This window comes from Hirsutella rhossiliensis (assembly GCF_020360975.1).
Source record: "Hirsutella rhossiliensis strain HR02 chromosome Unknown scaffold00019, whole genome shotgun sequence".
NCBI lineage: Eukaryota > Fungi > Ascomycota > Sordariomycetes > Hypocreales > Ophiocordycipitaceae > Hirsutella > Hirsutella rhossiliensis.
In genome coordinates, this window is record NW_025408685.1 from 154487 (window position 1) to 174701 (window position 20215).

Sequence of the window (20215 nt, forward strand, 5' to 3'; positions counted from 1 at the left end):
TTTATCGTTAGTGCGAGCGTCGCATTGATAAACTCGGTTATACGGCTTAAGTACTAGCACTAAGAAATAAGGGCTCTATTTATTACAGTCGCTACAGTAGATAGATACAAATCAATATATTCTGTCACACTGTAACGGGCTAGGCCCTGCTGGACAAGGGGAGCCAATGCAATGCAATGCAATTTATTCCGCCCGGAGGGACCAACCCTAGAGGGCCGCGACACTAAGCTATTTACAGATCCTCCACTTTCGACTGCAACACCCAGAAGCCCCACATTTTGCTCCTATCCGTACATTTCAGCCTCCAATTTCGCCGTTGACAGGCCTGCTTGAAGGCCCATTTCTCCAAGTGTTCAGCATCCTATTCTCAGCAGCTGAAGCCCGGTCTGTCAATGAGAGGCTGTATGGTGCTAGTACTGTGCACTCTGGTTTGCTAGTACTGTCATCGTTGGTCCTAGGGGTGATATACGAAGGTGAATTTTTTGAAGATTTTCAATGAAGGATGAATCAAATGAATTGAATTTTTGGGATCTCGATTCAAAATCTTCAAGCTCCAATTTTCGCGATTCAAGTTGGGTTTGGGCCAATTCAGGCCATTCATGAATGGTTTGAAGGGATCCCCTAAACGAAGTGAATTTGGTGTGTACCTAAGCGATTGCAAAAATACCTCAAAACTCCAATACCCGTTGGCGGGGCCTCTGGCAGCCAACTAAGGGGCCCCTTCCCCTTAGTTGGGCCCAAAATTCCCGGACAGCCCCAAAACTCCCGGACGCGCGCCTGGTGGGCAAATCCGGGCAAACAGCCGCCACAGCGTCCTATGAGTGTCTAAATAAATTTTCTAGGAATGCAAATTGTAGACCCAATCGCCCTTATTATTTGAGGCTATTGACGATGCAGAAAACACGAGTTATGCGGCGTTGCGCGGCGTTGAGGCGTGCACCTATTAATGTTGAAGTGTGTAGCCCATATTCGGCTCTTCCCAATTTATATACCTTCTTGATCCTAATTCGGTGCCTGAGAAGCTCGGAAGTATTGTACGATCCCTTGAAGCCTCTTCCACCCCGGAATGAGTGGTGTTGGGGTGACCGGCGGCGACGATGGCGGCGTGGCTCCCGACGGCGGCGATGACCCCAATATACTGTCAACCTCGTCAAAGAAGGCAGTGTATAGTGTAGAATCGAGTGGGGCTTCTTGTGTGTTCTCGTCGGGCGCGGGCTCGTTCGGTTCGCTCGTTTCGTGGGGCTCAGGTTGAGGCTTCTTTTCTGACGACATGATGATCTCAATAGACTGCTCTCTTTGAAGGTGAGGCCATTGAATTGACTGCAGAGGCCGCGCCGAGGCGCAAGCCCTATCAACGGCTTCTTTCTCGGCAGCTGTGCGCTGCGTGCGTGTTGTATCGATCGTGAACCGGTCTCGTGGTCTGAGGAGTCTGTTGTAGACCTCTTCGCTGCTCTCTAGGGCAAGGAATCCCTCGCTCTTCCCGACGAAGTCAAGCCATTGTTTGATAGTCAGTCTCTTCATCTTTCCGTTCACGAGCTGCACCTTGTTTTTACGGTATTCGTCAAGGAGCTGCTGTCGCTCGCGCCGTATAATGCCACGCATCGAGAGGAGCTGTTGGCGTTGATTTTTCTCTTCTTCGAGCCGAAGCGTGCGTTCACGAGATTTACGGATATCTTCTAGGCTGACGCTAGTGATGCATTTTGCATATGAATGAGATGAAGTGGGATGGTTGTCTCTCCAACTAAGCTATGACTGCTTCATCCTTATGTAGGAGGCAGCCAGGTCGGACTATCTAGGTGATCCGGCCGGTTTACAAGGCAGCCACATACCGATGCCTGCTCACACGGCTGCCTGTTTCACACGGCTGCCTGTTCACACGGCTGCCTGTTCACATGGCTGCGCGTGCGGCAGCCGGTGTCCTTGATGCTTGGTGCCGTGCCCAACGCCCCAGTGTGCGTAGGGACACGCAAAACGCATCATAATGCCGGCCTCAAAAAGAAAACTCCACTGTCCTCAGTGACTGCCTCAACAGAGGCTACATGTCAGAACTTTCCGATCGTCCCTTTGCTTTGCTGTTGCGAACCACTCGCGGTCCCGTCGTCTGCCCGTGGAACTCATCCAGGGCCTTTGACGATATCTCTTCCTTCCTGACCCACTGATCATGCATGCTGCCCCATCCTTTCCAGTGGACCAAGTACTCCGTGACGGGCTTCCTGTTTCTTCCAATTTTCCTGACCCGTACGTCAAGAAGCTTGTCAACTTCGTAGAATTCGCCTTCCTGGTCCGTAAAGTCCCTTGTGACTTCTACTGGTCCGGGTGAGCTTCTTCAAAGCAGCCTTCGTGAGCTGGCTTGAGGTGGTGTATTGAGATCACTGGGTGGACCTTAATTTGCTCTGGAAGGTCCAATTCACAGGCCAGGTCTCCAACCATCCTTCTGATCACAAAGGGCCTTCCCGCTGTTGTGACCACTTCTTGGGCGGCCTGCCTGGCTGGTGATATCCTGATGAAGCTTGAGATATACCTTGTCTCCAGCCTTGAGATGGATAGGTCGGTGTTTGGCATCGTACCAACGCTTGGCCTTCATCGCTGCAAGGTCCATAGCTAGGCTGGCCTGCTTACGCAAGGCTTCCTTGATGTAGGGCAATTCGTCTGCCTCTGCGCTGGCTGTGCGATCAACAGCCTCCAGGGCCCTTTCAGAGGGAATCCGTACATTAGTTCATGGGCTGAGGTCTTCGTGCTGGTGTTGTAGGCTGTGTTTAGATGCCACTGCAGCGAAGGAATAAGGGTCTTCCAGTCAAGGTTGGGGTCCTCAATATAGGCCAGTCGCAACGCTGTTTCCACTGTTTGATTGCGCCGCTCGGCCAAGCCGTCCGCCTGCGGATGATATGCCGTTGTCATGCTGATTCTGGTGCCAAAGGCCTTCCAGAGCCCTTGCCAGAAAGCAGAGGTGAATTTGCGGTCTCTGTCACTGACTATCGTGCGCGGCATGCCCCAATCACATAGCATGAGCTGCCTAGCTAGGGAGGCTGCCCAGTCCTTGGCGCTATACTTTGCATTGCCTGGAATCAGTAGGCATCGCTTGCTAGCTAAGCAAGTGACTGTAAGTAATTGATTAAAGGCATTAAAGCCTTCAATATGCCAGGGTGAGCCCATAGCTGAGACGGCAGGCATGTCTGTGATGAAGTCCATTGCAATTGACTGCATTGGAAGCATCGGGGGTCGATTGGGCAGATAGCTTCCAGCAAGCTGTTGTCGATCAGTCTGTCCAAGGCAGCAAGCTTTGCACTTGGCGATGTGCTTTTCGCTTGCCAAGATACGTTCCTGATCGAATAGGTTTCCAACTCCTTGAGCATTCTCACAACGCCAAAGTGGTGCTTGTCGTCGTGTGCCATTTGCATCAATTCGTGCGTGAGGCTTGCGGGCACGCAGAGACGAACATATCCATCTTTTCCTTCGTGATATAACAGACCCTGGTCCACGAAAAAGGGAATTCCTCTGCGCTTGATTTTCGCGATTTCTGGGGCCCTAGAAGCTTTGACAGTGTTCTCACTGTCCTGGATCATTTGAAGGATCTTGCGATAATGGGTATCAGCCTGATAGCCTTCTTTGAATTTGATGCGGTATGCTGGATCCATGATGGCCTCAGACGCAAGGAGCACATCGTCAAGCGCTGTGTAGTCAGGTCGTTGCCGCTCGATCAATTGGTCGGTCTCAGGGCTGACAGCCTGCTTAAGGCATCAGGGATGAAATTGATTTTCCTGGAAGATGATCAACCTGCAATTCGTACTGAGAGAGATAGATGGAGGCTACTACTAGCCGTCTGTTGGCTCTGTCCGTGCTTGAAGTGTCGAGGGAGGTCTTATTGACGATCTGCTGTGTGGCTGAATGGTCCGTAAGTACGATTAAGGGCTTCGTTGACGATTGGACCACTGTGCGCATCTTTTTGATAGACCAGACTAGGCAGGCCACTTCTAATTCCGACGGACCATATGATCTCTCTGCGTTGGTGAGGGTGCGGCTGAGAAAAGCTATAGGTTGCATCGCTGTTGAGGAAATAGCTTGGCCAGGCTTCCATTCGTAACCTTCTTTAAGGTGGAAGTAGGTACAGGCAAATCCTCGTTGCAAGGACCCGTCAACTTGACAGAACAGTTGCCTGCTTGGGTCCATGTGGTGGATCATCCTGCCGGAGGCTACTTCCTTTTGGATAGCTTCAAATGCCAACCGCTCCTTTTCACTAGGCTCGAATTTGGTGTTCCTCGCAAAGGCACGGCGTTTGTTGATGTTACCTTGCTGAATTTTGCCAATTTCTCGTCCTTGGGCTAGTAATTGAGTTTTCCGGTGCTGCAATGGCTCAATGAGGGCTCCATAATACGGTAAGAGATGCCGTAGGTAGCCTGTTGCTCCAATGTAGCTTTCCAACGCAGATAGCTGGTCTGGAAATTCCAGCTTTGCAAAGGCTGCCAGCCTGTGTTCCGTTGTGCTCATTCCAAAGGCATCAACGCGGAAGCCAAGGAGCTGCACAGAGGGATACCCAATCCAGCTTTTCTTTGGCGACATCGTGAGGTTAAAACGCTCGAATAGCTGGAAGATTTTGCTAAGGTGCTGTAAGTGCTCTTTTTCCGTTTTCGAATAGATCACAACGTCGTCAATAAACGCTCTGCAAAACCCTTATATGGTCGAAGCACTCGATCCATATAGCGCTGGGCGTAGGCCGGGCTATTGCAGAAGCCAATTGGTGCAACAGTCAGTCTTTCCAGTCCTCTATGGCTCGTGAGGGTAAAACGATCACGATGTTCGAGTTTGACTCGGAATTGGTGGTAAAAAGACGATGCGTCGATTGCTGTGATGTACTGTGCGCCTCGAAGCTCTTGGATGATGTCTTCTTGCAATGGCAAGGGATAGCTGTCTGGCATGGTGACCTTATTAAGAGCTCGCAAATCGATGACGACCCTGCCCTTGGTTTCTCCTCGGGCTGTTCGCCACACAACGAAGACGGGGGCTGCAAAAGGGGTTGGCCCGTGCACGTATTCCATGCGTCCTTGTGCGTGGAGCTTGTCATGGGTTTCATCAATGACCTGTTTGTCTCGTAATCCCTGAGGATAGGGGCGTTGAGCCACCTTGTGCGTGTGCCAATCCTTGATAAGGGAACTGTGAGCTCGTGGCCTGCTTCGACTTGAGCTGTGCCCGAGTCTTTCCATAGTTTGGCGTGTTTTTCAACGAGGGCTTTGATCTTGGTCACGAAGCTGCCTTTTGCGCATAGATGTGAATTCCGTCGTCAGTGCACACCTCTGGGAGCTCTGGCGTGCGTTGAACGTGCGGGGGGCAAGGTCAGGAGTATCGGCTGTTGCTGCTGCACTAAGCTGGGTGCTTGTGACGTTGAGCTCCTTTCTTGTTGTTGACCAGGGCTGGCTGTCGTTGCTGGCTGCTGTTGTGTACGCGTACACAGCTTCTGATAAGCTTGAAATTGATTCTGCGGTTGCTGCTAGAACAGGGCTTCCTCCGGGGTGAAGGTCCCGTCAGCTATTGCGATAACATCGTCTGAGAGGTGGAAGGTGCTGTTGATAGCAAGATCATACGATGCATGGCTCTGGGGAGCACTTTCAATCGTCATTGCAGAAGTTGCTGGGGCCAAGGCCGCTGTTGGAGCTGCTCTTGCCGCTGTGGCCATTGTCAAAGCTGTCAGAGCTGATTTCCATGAGGCTGCAGCGAAGTAGCCCGATTCCTCGCATTCTCTGATCTGCCCTAGGCGCTGTTTGCGGTTCACGATGATATCTTGGTTCGTAGTGTTCGTGAACATGACCGCCGGGACAGTGTTTCGGTCAACGAGAGCATGAGCGGCCAAGGGATGATTGGAATGAAAAGCGAAGGAACGGCCTTTAGGGACTTCCTTCCAGCTAGCTGGGACTAGCATTGTCTTGCCTGCCGGGACCACGGTTTTTCTGACGGCCTGAACGCGTCGGACTACCCCTTTATGAGGCTTATAGATGTTAAAAGGGATACCGAAGTCGTCGAGGAGGCCTATTTGAACGACTTCCTTGTCGTAGTGGATGTTTCCAACATACGGCTTGAGGAAGGCATTGCCTAGCAAGGCTCCTGGTTCCACGGTAGTCACCCAAGCGGAACTGGTGAATTTAGCTATGCCGGCGCTGCTGCCGTCAGCCCTCTTTCCTTCTGCATAGAAGGAGAACGTGGCCCAGTCTGTGCAGCGGACACTGCCGCTGATGCCTGCAATTGGCGTTGGAGGCTTCTTCTCAATGGTGTGCTCGAAGCTCTTGAGAAGCTTTCTGTCAATCAGGGGGTTGCCACATCCGGAATCCGCACAGACCTCGGTCTCTGGTCCTGTGGGAGCTGCCTTGATCTTGATGCGAAGATATGAGTAGCCGAAAGGGGCATTGTGCGATGGCGGCTCGAGCGGCTGTGGCTCGAGGATTTCCTGCGATAGCGCTCGCGACTGTTCCCAAAGATACTGGGCTTTCTGGGGAGGAATTGGATTGTGCTGCTCTACGGCTTTATATGCCTCTCATTTGCGTGGGCCTTGGGCTGTGACACGCAACCAGGAAGGTGCCTGAAGAGTGCATTGCGTGAGGGAAATCGGGCGTAGCATTTCCCACACAACGAAGGTCTTGCTGGGGTCGCCTCCTGCTGGAGCTGTTGAGCAGACACACAGCAGCGTGCTTGTGTGTGCTCAAATAACACACTGCGGGAGGGGAACTTGCGGTTACACTTCCGGCATTGGTGGTTTCCTTGTTGGCCAAGATTCTCAGGAGTTGAGGTCATACAGACGTAGTATTCCTCGATAGAAGCGTCTGATCCTACATCACTGGCTTCATCGTTGTCGGAAATGGCGGTTTTCTTGTCGTCTGGAGCATCTTGCTTGTTTTCATCCTCGCTGGCAAGGTAATTTTTCTCAAAGCGGACCTTTTTCTCATAGCCGCCGCTTCGCTCATTGCGCTGAGGATCTTTGGGGCGGCTCTCTCGCCTTTCCTTGGCCCGTAAGTCGCTGCTGGGGTTGCTGCGGTCTCTGCGGTCAAGGCCTCGATCGCGTTGGTAGTGATCTCGCTGATAGCTGCGGTCGCGGTCGCGGCTATCGTTCCTAAAGCTGCGATCACGATCACTACTACGATCACGACTTTGGTAGTTGCGGTCACGGTCACGGCCTTGGGGCGTTCATCGTATCTGCCGCGAAATTCCAATGCCGCGGAGATCAGGGGTCGGCGTTCCTCGATTTCTCGTACCCACTTGTCAATTGGCGTGCGTTTAGTGGGCACAGAGAGGTGAGTAGCGATTTGGACCGCAATCAAGGGTGGATGCTTTGGATGATTTGGTAGTCCTTTTCGATGTTGATTTGCCTTGCTAGGAGACTTTCCGTTGAATCCATTGAGGCAAGGAGACTTCACCAGCATTCCACATTGACACGGTATACGGAATGCCGTGTAATTCCTTGAGACCTCTGCTGCTGGGCGTTGGAATCGCTTGATGAGCATTTTACAGAAACGCTCTACTGATGACTTCATAAGGCGATCCTTCTGCTCGATGGAAAGTTCATTCATGAACCACTGTAGAGCTCCGCCGGCAAGGAAAGACATATAGTGCTGCGACAAGGCGTAGGAGTCGAGATCCTTGTACATTCGCAGGCGCTCGCAGAAGAGGTATACATCCGTGTACACATTGCTGCCGCTTGAGAGGGACACAAGGCCTTGTTTATGAGGATCCTTGTGATTGGGGTTGAAAACACCCATGTTGTCACGTTTGAGCCTCTTGGCAACAGCTTCCACATCACTGGAGGTTTGAAAGGTCTGTGTGGTAGGGAGAGAGGCGCCCGGCGGCTGTGAGCGTATCCAATGCCAATGCTGCTTCCAGAGCTGCTGCTGCTGGAAGAAGAAGATTCCGAGTCGCTTGAATCATCTAGTCGTAGGTATCTGCGATGCTTGTGGTGACTGCGGCGGTCGCGGCGGCTGTGGTGGCTATGCCGGCTTCCTTTCTGCTTCCTCACGCCTGAAGGTGATTGTGACTGAGTTGGCGCCTTTGGGGGTTCCGTTGACTGCAACATAGCTTGAGAATTTATACCTCGCTGTTCCGTGGGAAGTTGTTGGTCGGCATCCGGAAGATATACCAAATTGGATGTCATTGACCTCGAATCAACTTCCTTGGGCGTGATCTTCGAGATCAATTTCATCATGTTGTCCTCTGTGGGTTCCGGCACAATATAGGCTTTTTCCACCACTGCTCTCCATGCAGGCACATGTTCGAGGTCCGAGATGCCGGCTTGTGGTACAGCCAATACTTCGCGTAGGCTGATTTGATGAGCACAGACGTGGAAAGGAGATCTTCCAAGGCTTCACATGCTTCCTTGTCACGGACTGTGAAGGTATCGAGAGCTTCCTTAGATTTGTCTCGCATCAGCTTGAGGAATCGGATGGACCATTTCCACGCGTTGAGAGCTTCTGGGAGCTGCTGTAATTGGTCTGCCAATTGCGAATGATTGTCCTTGGGGTTGAGAGAGACTCTGTTGCGCTTCGGGCGGCGTTGCTGGACTGCGTCCGGTAGCCGGGGTGCATCATCTTCTTCAGCCGGGCGTGGCGAGCTTCTATCGTCAGCTTGCTTGACCGAGCTTCCTTCGTTGGTCGGTTTGGCCATTGTGTGGTCGGTTTGCTTGCCAGCTGACACTTGCGATAGTGATATACGATTACACGGGCTTTCGCAAAACTTACTATCACCAAAGTCGTCACGAGCGAAAGACACCTTAATGCAACGGTATTGACCCTATAGCGTTATCACGAGGGTGAAGAAATGTTGGCTGCTAGCTGTCAAGGGTGTCGGTCGCACCACAAGGTTAGCTGGTTAGCAAGCCAAAGGATTGATGAGCTTTGGGATAAGCTCGTGGGGGGTGGGAGCCAATAGAGGCGCGGGGGTCCGCGCCTTTAAAGTCGGCGCGGACGTCCGCGCCTGTTATGTAAGCCCGGCTGGCCATTGTGGGCGCCGCGAACAGCGCCCGCCGCGACCGCGCTGGCGCGCCAGTTTTACTGCACATATCTCCCCGCACATCGGCAAAAGTACTCAACGGCCACAGCGTCAATTTGAGTGTCAATCGACTCAAATTTTTTTTAATCTAGAATTGCTGTGGTTTCCAACTGTGGCGCACTTATACAGACCGGTCCTAGCAGACGACTTATATGCGGGAATAGTTTGCCTGCTGTTCCTCCGAGTCTCTCTCGCAGTCAGCCCATAATAGCGCTCCTAATAGTGTGGACCATTAAGAGGACTATTAGTGCACACTGTGGTTTACACTATTAGTGCCGCACTATTAGTGTAGTGTGCGTTTCTCACACCACACTGGTGGTTCAGTGTAGCTTGCCCAAACTGAACGGGTAGTTCAGTGCAAGGGTCCAGACTAATAGTTGCACTATTAGTGCGCCCCATGATTACCAGCAACCCGGATTTTACTACCTTGAAATAGGGTTTCGGATTGATTTCCAACGAAAACATGTATAACCTGTAAGACGAAGTGCGTATTATCCAAGTGGCGGAACCCCGGTCGGGGAGTTATGATATACCCGTTATGTCACCGTACAAAGGCGGGGTGCCAGGTAGCCTCTGTTACGGCCAGGCACATACGAGCCTTGACGGCTATAAAGATGTATTGGCACTATGAACAAAGACTCAAAGCTAAGGAGCAAGAAAGGAAGACTAGACTACACGACCGAGCGGGCCCTATATAGACACGAGGTCGCGCGTGGGCACGTGATGCTGCTTGGGCACGTGACACTGGTGAGGTGCTGCGCTGGCGGCTCTACGCTGGCGCCCAGGGTCGTGACAGCCTCTAACCTATCTGTCATCTCTAGGGTAGGAGGCAGGCTGGCTCGTCAATATTTATGCGAAGCAGTTGAGATGCCAATACATTCGCTTCTTTCCGTTGTAATTAAGCATACTGGTAAGCGTCTAAACACAAGCTTTGCTAAGAGCTTCCGCCTGTTATTGACTTTATTATGCTATCAAAACATGTTGCTAAGTTATCGTTTCTGGTCGAGAAAACCCATTATACCGGATGTTGCCCTGCCAATTTGTTCAAGTTTGTCAGTCGGGTTACAGTCCAAAGCGCAGATTGAGCCTCGGCCACACTTCTACGGCCCCAGCTACACCAATCATTAGCTTCATAGGTCGATGCACCGCAAGCCTTCTGATGCTCTTCTCGTCGAGGCTCAACTGAGGATCTCCACCGCCGTTGCGTACGCAAATTGGATGCCGACGTTAGGAACACTGGGGCGTGTCGCTTGGCTGGCACGAGATGAGCGCGAGACGAGCGCGAAGCGAGCACGTACGGAACAATTCGCGACGATGTAAAGTTTCGTCGTGCGCCGACGCTAAAGGGATATGACCGATCATTGGCCGGCAAACTCAAATTAATTGGATTCTGTGGTCCAAACCAAATCACTAGGACTTCCTAGGGTGGTCAAAAGAGGAAGTTGTCCACCACAGAATGATCTGACCGGAGCTGCCACAAACAATCCGGTTTATCCCACCAATCCTGCTCTCCGCCAGATTCCCATGATCGCCACTCTTATGGTCTAGTGCATTCCCTAGAGGATCATGTCCTCCATCGTGGATCACCCGAGGCTGGCACCTATATAGATGATTCTGACCTTATTAGTGGGACAGCGGCTTCCCCGTCACCGGCACCATCCTCTTCGCCTGTCCTTAGCGTCTACCGCCGAAAGACGTCTCCTATTTGGCAGTATTGTCGAAGAGAAGAAGGTAGGAGTATTCCGGCAGCTTGGGTTGATTCCAATGGAACGAAATGGTGGCATTGCCAGCCCTGCTTCGACAAGAAAAGAGCGAAGAAATACAATTACTGTGGTGGGTCGTCCGCCATCGTCAATCATTTGCGAAAGGAGCACAATATCATTATTTCTGGGCGGCAGGAGACCAGGCGGGAAGTGACGCAAAGTCGCCTCGGAGACATCACCGCATTCCTGGCCAATGGAACTTTGGTCTCCACCAAGAAACGCAAGGCGACCGCAGAGGTAGATGCCCTAGACCAAGCGACTCTCCGCGAACTGTACTGCCGTTATACAGTAGCCTGCAGCCTCTCATTTGCTCATGTTGAGCAGCCGGCCTTTCGCGACTTTATCCGGTATATCCGTCCGGCCGCCGATGATCTCCTCCCGAGTGTCAAGCGATATTCCGCCCCAGCCGAGGAGGCGTCCCAACCTACAGGGGCACCATTCTTGTGTATATAACTGGGACCTTTGTCCCCTTGACTTGGGCAGTGGTCAAGGCCAATTTGACTCAAAATAACCCTCACATGCATGGCATCTTTCCAGTTACTTGTGACACCGAGGTCCGGCGACACGGTTAAAAATGACTTACAATGGGGCTACGACAACAAAAAGGAGTTTGTAAAGCGAGCTCTGCAGAATGCTCTCTCGTCAATCCACATTGTTCCAGACAATTGGACATCGCCGAATTGTTTGGGCGTAATAGGGTTTACAGTTCAATTCGTTACCGAAGATCATGGTCTGCAGTCCCTGGTGGTGAGGATAAAAGAATTGGAAGGACAGCACAGCGGCGAGAACATGGCAGAAGCCATCATGGAGTTCATACGAGAATATGGAATAGCGACAAAAGTTGGATACTTTATGATGGATAATGCCACCAACATGAATACCATGATCGACAAAGTCTCCGACGACTTGGAGCACGAGTTCGAAGTTTTCTACGATCCTCTTCCTCACCGACTTCGCTGTTTCGGCCACATCATTAACCTGGCCGTGATGGAGTTCCTCATGGAAAGCGACCACCCACAGCAGATTCCTACCACGGACCGTCCGACGACGAAGTTAAGCAATGGAGAAAGCGAGGGCGATAGGCAAATTGCATAATATCGTGGTCTACATCACCTGGACTCCCCAGCGACTTCAGACATTCACTGGTCTCACTGACGGTCTACGGCTACGGCGCGACAATGACACTCGTTGGAATTCGTGGCATAGCATGGTTGAGTGGGCCCTTAGAACAAAAGTCCGTCAAGGCATCACCATATTTTGTGCTCAAGAGCCTGCCCTGCAAGACGATGCTCTGACTTCCTCTGACTGGGTTACTCTGGCTGAAATTCACAAATTTCTCGAACCTTTTCACGACGCTACAATGGCCAACGAAGGCACCGGCAATTCCATCTCTGACGTTCTGCCAACCATGGACTATCTCTTGCATCACATTGAAGCGGCCAAGGAGGCCACTACCATCCCCCACTTGGCTACAATGATGGAGACGACATGGGCCAAATTAGCCGACTACTACGAATTGACGGAAGATTCGCCAGTCTATTCAGCAGCGACGGTATTAAATCCTTCCCTCAAGTGGGCATATATGGAGAAGACTTGGGACGACAAGAATGAATGGATTGAGAGAGCTAAAGCTCGGGTAGGGGAGCTCTGGAGGGAGGCATACAAATCTACCACTCCTGCCCTGTTCTTCGACCAGCTTCCGCACAAGAGCCAAGTGCAAGACGACCAAATGGGTACAAAATGTGGATGAAAGAGCAAAGGCTACGATTTTCAACATGGATGACGACGAGTACGAAGTGTATTGCCGCGAGCCTGTGGTGATGGTATCGGATCCGTTGAAATGGTGGTTAGAGTCAGCGCAGCGGCGACGGTTCCCCTAACTTATCTTTGATGGCCATTGACCTTCTATCGATTGCGCCTATGTCTACTGAGACAGAGCGGCTCTTCTCCAAAGCCAAACTTTCGGTAACCGACCAGCGAGGATCTATGAACATTGAAACTTTAAATCTCTTGAATGCCTACGATCCTGGGACCGGAGCGCTCTGATACTCCCATCCGAGGTAAGATTTCTGTTTCGTCAGATGAAGATTGTCTAATTATGGATTCCAGTGTCGCTATATCGATCCGGAAGCCACCGGTACCGGGTCTGAGCCTCTGATTCAGGAAAGGGGCGAGGAAAGCTGCAGGTAAGGCAGGCAATTCGGTGAGGGCGCTGGAAAACTTGAAGGCAACCTTGCAGGTGCGACGGGTGCAATGCCAAATGTCAGACTATATGTTCACACTAATAGTGTAGACCACAGTTTGCACTGTAGTTCAGTTTGGCCGTGACGAACAGACTAATAGTTCAGTTTGAACATCTCAGGCACACTGGTAGTGTAGTGCGGCCAAGTCACACGCACTGAATGAGCAGTTTGAGGGGTCCAAACGCACTGGCCACACTATTAGGAGCATTGGCCCATATACCTGCAGTACCTCTTTCTCGTGAGAAAGGCTGCGCTTGCATTTCCTCGGCCACCCGGGCATCTAACCGCTCTTCTTCTGCCTTATCCCAATCAAGGTATGCCATCATCTCTTCCTTGGTCCATTTCCTCGAGCCGCAGCTCCTTGACATTTGCTTCCAGTCGAGGCACCAGTCATATTCAGTCTTGCTGTAGCGCAATGGCAAGCCCATTGCCTTTCGGTATGCCTGGTTGGTCTTGAGATTGCCGCGAGGCTGTGCTCTATACCAAGAGTCTCTTGCCCTGACATACCTCTGATAGATGGCTCGTGGGTCATCATATCGTAGATTCTCCGTAGTCTCTGTAGCTTCTGCAATTCCTGTCGAGACTGCAGCAATTGTAGACACCGTAGAGACTGTAGTGACTGCAACCGTGATTGTCTCCATGACTGCTGCAGTCTGTGCAGTCTCTGAAATTGCTACTGCTTGTGCAGTCTGTGCAGTCTGTGCAGTCGCTGCAATTGCTGCCGTCTCTGCAGTCTCTGCCGCCCGTGCCTCTGCCCGCTGCAGTATGTCGCTATAGCGTAAAGGACAATTGCGAGATGTCATGATGTGCCCTTTCTGGTGGCATTTGCTGCATGTAGGTGGCGCCTTTGGCCGTAGAACTGGCTCTATGGCTTCAAATGCACTTGGCTCGCGCTGTGTGGATGACTGTGTTATCCTCGATGTGGCGACAAGTTGGTCCAATCGCCGACGAGGCTCTATGAGGACCTGACCAATCTCTTTGGTATCCCGTCGAAGGCGCCAATGCGTATGAAAATGTTGTGGCCGGAGTGGCAGATCTTCCTCTATGAGCGGCTGTAATGTGTGCGCACAAGGGAGACCGTGAGACTTGGTGAAGCTGCCTGTGCAAGCAGGGATGTCTTTCTCGTTGAGGCGCTTGTGTTGCTTTGCAACCTGTCGCAAGGCTTCGTGTGATACCCAGCCACGTACCGTGCTATATACGGTTCCAGAGAGCTCAATTGGCATCCGTATATGCTGCCTGGCTTGGTTGGCTTGTAGCTCGGCCAGTTGGTTGAGAAGAGCTTGCTTGATTGCCCTCGTTGCTTCGAAGAGGTCTAGTGTTGACTTCTTAAGGTGGCTCTTCAATAATGCGTGGATGCCTTCCACCCGGAAGTAGCCACATTGCCGAAATGAGCATATTGATCAACCCAGGCCTTGACGAGCTTTTCCTTATACGGGTCCAACCAGGTTTCCGTATGTAGCTAACCTCCTTGACGTATCGTGGTACAAAGCGCTTCTCCAGCTCTTCAACTTGTTGATCGAATGTCTCCTCATCTCTCGAGCTCACGATTGAGTGCCAATACCCAAAGAACTCAACCCATTTCTCATCACTGTTAGAGTTCTCATCCTCACGGTCGAATGCTGGTTTGCAATAGCTAAGCACCGCCTTGTTCGCATGCCAGATGCAGAGCAGAGACCTTGACGCAGGAAAGCACCGGGAAATTGCGTTCATGCAGGCAAGGCAACGATCTGTAAGGATAACGGATGGCTGGCGAATGTCATATAACTCGTATATCGATTGGAGTTGGTCCAGTGCCCAGATGTAGTCATCTTCATCTTCACCACTGAGAAAGGCAAAGGCAATACAGAATGACCGTTGGCAGGCATCAACGCCGATCATATCGAGCAGTGGCATCTTATATTTGTTCGTCTTGTATGTGCAGTCTAGAAGTAGTAATTCTGGGTATGCGTTGAGGTATTCTAGTGACGCCGGGTGTGCGAATAAGACCGCTGTGACTCGGCCGTCATGGTCAAGCTGTATGCGGGTTTGGAACCCTCGTTGTCAAGCTCATTGGCAAGGGCATGCATTGTGCTCTGCCCAGCAAGAAGCTCTCGTCTGCGCTGTGCGATACAGTTATATATGTCTTGCTGTGTCGCTCCTTGAGCAGTCTGAGAGCTCTGGCGCATATATGTCCGGATATCCTTTGGTGCTATGCCGGCGCTTGCGAGGTTCCCAATAGCTGACTGGTCAGTTGAGGAGAGGCACGATGAGCTGGATGTGCTGTAATGTGCAGACTGGGCTCATGGTTGTGGACCGACTTCTCCTCGCCTGGGCGATGCCTGATATACCAGTACGACTTATCAAGGCTCTCTTTCGCATTGATGGAAAACTGGCATCCAGTGATACGGGAGCTTGTAGACCGTTGCCGTTCAGCTGGCTTCTGGTCCTTGCTTGTATGAGCCCTGGTCTACCTCCACGATCACAGGCAAATGTGACTGTGCGTCTTCCGGACCGCGGGTCTCTCGTGGACTTGCCTGTGGTGAAGGCATAGCCTCTTGGAGCTGCCCACGCATTAATTGAGACAAGAAGGGACTCTCGCGAGTCGAATTGACCCTCAGGAGGAAGGCAATCGTCAGGGAATTCAGTAAGCTCCATATTGGCCTACTCTGCGTAAGGGGCGGCGGATAAATTGGGCCGCAATGGCGGCGCGCTGACCCTCCGTGGATATGGTCGTGATATGCTTGCCACAGTACGGAGGGCGAGAGAAAGGAGAGGACAGGTCGGGGCCGGAGGCGGGCCCGACTATCTTCCGGCTGGGCTTACAAAACAGGCGCGGACGTCCGCGCCGACTTTAAAGGCGCGGACCCCCGCGCCTCTATTGGCTCCCAGGATTCCGCCAGACCAGACAGCTCGTGCCCAACGACCTTCTCTAGCTGTTGAGAGTGATCGGGAGATGGTAGTGGCATATCGGAGCTCGGGACGCCCGCAGCGGAATAGCAAGCGACCACAGTGGCTTAAGGACTGTGAAACAGGATGATGTATATATTACAATTGCATTTTCGTCGCATTTTAAATTTGGGAAAATCGAGCCCCGTTGCTGTGGAGTTATTGTGGATTGATGTCGAGCTCGTGGCGGCGTGTAAGTCCGGCGGGTCACGGGATCCGGCAGATCACCGGTAAATCCCTTAAGGGATTTCCCGGTGATCTGCCGGATCGGGCGATTCGCCGGATTCACCGCCAGTTCACGTCTCCACTTCAATCCTGAATTTCTCCACCACCATGGCCCCGATTGATGAAGCGCTTGAGTTTCTGAAGCTGTGTGACACTGTTAACTATGCCAAGACTGCGCGTCAGTTCAATTGCGACGAGACTACCCTGCGACGGCGACACCAAGGCAAACAGAGGTCAAGACGGGATGCCGACAGTTTGTATAAGTCACGTCTCTCAAAACAGCAAGAAAGGGATCTTGTTGCGTATATTCGCAAGCTTTCATCACGTGGATTCCGCCTACGCTGCCGATGATCAAAAGTTTTGCCCAGGATATCGCCAAAATTGAGGTCGGAAAGGACTGGCCGTATAGCTTCGTCCGACGTAACAGCGATGAGCTCGGTTGCACTTGGTTCGACGGTTTTGATATCGCAAGAAAGAGAGCAGACAATGCTTCTAGATACAGAGCCTACTATGAGCTTGTAAGTAGGTGCCCAAGTCCATCCCTTCATTGCTGATCGTACAAGATTGGCGAGAAAATCGAGAAATACGACATCCTGCCTTGCAACACGTATAATGTGGACGAAAAGGGCTTTCTCCTCGGCGTCATCAATCGTACCAAGAGAGTATTCTCTGTTCGTGCCAAGAAGCAAGGAAAATTGATCGGTGCTGCGCAGGATGGCAACAGATCATGGATCACGTTCCTGGCATGTGTCTGTCAAGACCTGACCGCGCTACCCCCGTTTCTCATCTACCAAGGCAAGCCAGGGCAAGTTCAGGACTCCTGGCTCACGGAGTTTGATCCGGAGCACCAAGCGGCGTTTTTCACAACCTCAGAAACGGGTTGGACGAACCATGAACTTGGAAAGGAATGGCTCATTGGTGTTTTCGACCGGTTCACGAAAGAAAAGGCGCGAAACGGCCGGGATTACCGCCTCCTGATTACCGACGGACACTCTAGTCATGTCAATATGGACTTCCTGGAGTGGTGTGACCAGCATCGGATAATCGTTGCCGTGTTTCCGCCGCATTCCACGCACAGGCTGCAGCCCCTTGATGTGTCCCTTTGGCCCTCTTCGACCGCATACACCAACCAGCTCATCCAGTGGACTGCAAAGACACAGGGACTCATCGGGCTATCGAAACGCGAGTTCTGGTCGTTATTTTGGAACGCATTCGGGTCATCTTTCTCGGCGGAGAACATCGCAAGTGGTTGGAAACGGACCGGACTCCTCCCATTTGACCCTGAAGTCGTTTTGTCGCAGATCGCGGAGAAAACAGAAGATGAGTCTGAGTCTGGCGACAGCTCCGTTGACTCGCTCGCCCTGCAGCAGCCCACTGCTCGGGATTTGCGCCGACTTGTCGACAAGGTAGTCGATGGATCCTCAAAAAACGCTAGCCGAGACAGTCGGAAGCTCAAAGTACTCTCGAAAGTCTCCAATCTCAGAACGAATTGCTTCGATATGAGAATCAGGGACTTCGGAGACTATCTTTCACGAAAAGCAGCGCAGAATGCGCGGTAAAGCTCTGAAGGATTACCTTTTCGATCGTGTAGATCCTAACTCGGCGCAGGTATTTAGCCCTGCAAAAGTGGCCCAAGCGCGCTTGAAGAAAGCAGCCATGGAGACTCAGAAGCAAGAAGAGGCCTTGGAGAAAGAACGACAAAGGTTTGAGCGACAGCAAAGGCGGCAAACCTCAAAGTTCTCGCTCTGGAGAAGAGAAGGCAGCGGGAGGCAAAACTGAGCAAAGACGTCAGGCAAAGGAAGCCAGACAACAAGAGCGGGAGAAAACAGGCAGATACGGAAAGAGCTCAAGCGAAAGAACCAGAAAAAAATGTCGGAAATGGGATCCGGACCCTCTGTTGCTCCACAGACTCGCGAGAAGAGTCCGGGCGTTCGAGACGAGATTGTCGTCGCCATTTCGGCTCCACCAGAACCGACGACAGCTCCGGAACACTCAAAATCGCCAAACATTAAGTTGCGTAAAGATCCAAAGCCGGCATTGACCACTTCCTCACGTCCCAAAAAGCCATCATTGGCTGTCGAGCGCGACCAGGAGATGGTAGTCGCAATGCGGGACTTGCGCGATCGGGACGCCACAGGAAGCGGCCACGGTGGCTTGATGACTGCGAAGTAGATTGAATGGAATTGCTAGGCATCTTTCTTGCTTCTGCTTTAATGTGAGATTGTTTCATATTATTTTCGTGGAGTTTCACTCAAATCTTCACCGGAATGCAAGGGAACCAAAATCCGGCGAATCATCCGATCCGGCAGATCACCGGGAAATCCCTTAGCACTCTGCCCATTCTCCACGCCTTGTAGATCCGCTCCTGCAGAAGCACTAAGGGATTTTCCGGTGATCTGCCGGATCTGGCGATTCGCCGGATTTTGGGCTCATTGCATTCCAGCAAAGAACTGAGAATAACTTCACGAATACTATTTGAATTGTTCTAAAATTTTATAAGAGCAGTTAATAATGCTCAAAGATGTCACTCAATTTTTTTGAAGTCATCCAGCCATCGAGGTCGTCTTCTGTTACTCTCCGATCGCGCAAGTCCCCGAAATGCACCCATTGCCTCCCGATCACTATCAACAGCTAAAGAGGGCCTTTGAGGACAGGATATGTCGTTTGAAGTTATCATTGCCTTGTTATTTGCGTTATTATATAGTCTGTTTGGTACCTGCAATGCTATGGCCCGCTCTGGTGTGAACGGAAGAGTGACAATTTTTGCAGCGTGAACATCCTGACTCCTCTCGCGACCCTCAGAAGCCACCCGTCGGTCATTCTGCATTTTCTGTGGCTTTTCCACTTTCAAAATCTTCAGCTCTTGTTAATAATGCCAATTTACCTCCTTATTTTGCTTCACGGCCTCCGTCATCCGTCGTTTTCTCCCAATTTCCGCCTCTCATTGCTTCCTCTTCTCTAGAGCGAGCTTTTGCTCCGCTGCCTTCTGCTGTCGCTGAAGCTTTCGGGCCTCCTTCTTCAGAGCCTCCTCTTTCTTTGGAGTCCTTTCACTGTCATTTTTTGGCGAGCTTGAGCCACATTTTTAAAGCTAAACACCTCGTCTGCACTAGAATCTGTACAGCAGAAGAGATCATCTTTTGAAGCCTTACCGGTCTGCCTGCGCTGGTTCTTGTGACTACTTGTTCTCTGCATACTTTAACTCTCATATCAAGCACTTAAAACTCATATTGAGGGCTCCCGAGGGTGCTGCTCAGCCTTCGGCTGTTGCGGCCAGCATCAACAGAGGACTTCTCGACTACTTCCTGAAAGCGTTCCAAACACAGTCTAGATCTTCGATTTCAGCAATCCAATGAAACTTTTGATTTGTCTGTGTACTGGATAAGATCATGCGTATACGCTGTTGAGAGAGGCTGAATAACGATACATCAAGGGTTGCAGCCGATGAATGGATTGAGGGGAAACACCACAACGATCAGTCGGTGCCGGTCACACCACTCCATAAATTCGATACTAAAATGGTTAAGTGGCCATCGGGAACCAAAGGCGATAAGCACAACCGTTTCGAGCTTTCGCCCTGGTAAACCGGTCGAACGTACCGGTGAGCTGCTCATTTCTATATTGTGATTCGTCCACCTCGTTTTTGACGTGTTAAAAATATTTATTGACGACTTGATTCACGTTTCACGAACCAAAAGTCCAGAGTTTGTGCTGGCTTGTCTTGGTGGATGAGAAATGGGGGCAGCGATGCCATCTCTTGACTGACGCACATCTTGAACGTAATGGAGGATGGGTTGCCATTTTTTAATACGCCGAGCAATTTTGCCTTGTTTTTTATAATAAGAGGAATACCCTGTTCGTTCAAATGCTCATAAGGAATAGAAAGCCCATTTCATCCATGTTATACGTGTTTTAGGGTAGGGTGTCGAATTTCTCAATTTTCGTGCACGTCTTTCCTTGTCAGGTGTGAAAGCGGAGCCTCGCGCACTGAATTTCAAGCTAAAAATAAACCTTACATTCAGATGCATAGATAGGTTCTTT

General features: G+C 51.3%; 3 protein-coding genes across 3 annotated transcripts; 1 reads left to right on the plus strand and 2 right to left on the minus strand.

The window, feature by feature from the left end:
• Positions 1-1002: 1002 nt before the first annotated feature.
• Positions 1003-1602, minus strand: HRG_11148 (uncharacterized protein; the record flags this gene model as incomplete). The annotated part of the gene is made up of 1 exon (XM_044869618.1): positions 1003-1602. The coding sequence occupies one exon, from the start codon at positions 1600-1602 to the stop codon at positions 1003-1005; it is 600 nt and encodes a 199-aa protein (XP_044715171.1).
• Positions 1603-5600: 3998 nt separating this feature from the next.
• On the minus strand, positions 5601-7739 carry HRG_11149 (uncharacterized protein; the record flags this gene model as incomplete). Its single annotated transcript, XM_044869619.1, has 4 exons — positions 5601-5737; positions 6001-6475; positions 6817-7117; positions 7510-7739. 4 exons carry the CDS (start codon positions 7737-7739, stop codon positions 5601-5603), a joined length of 1143 nt encoding a protein of 380 aa, XP_044715172.1.
• Positions 7740-16285: 8546 nt separating this feature from the next.
• Positions 16286-17736, plus strand: HRG_11150 (DDE superfamily endonuclease domain-containing protein; the record flags this gene model as incomplete). Its single annotated transcript, XM_044869620.1, has 4 exons — positions 16286-16355; positions 16493-16695; positions 16741-16839; positions 16891-17736. The coding sequence occupies 4 exons, from the start codon at positions 16286-16288 to the stop codon at positions 17734-17736; spliced, it is 1218 nt and encodes a 405-aa protein (XP_044715173.1).
• Between the last annotated feature and the right edge of the window lie 2479 nt (positions 17737-20215).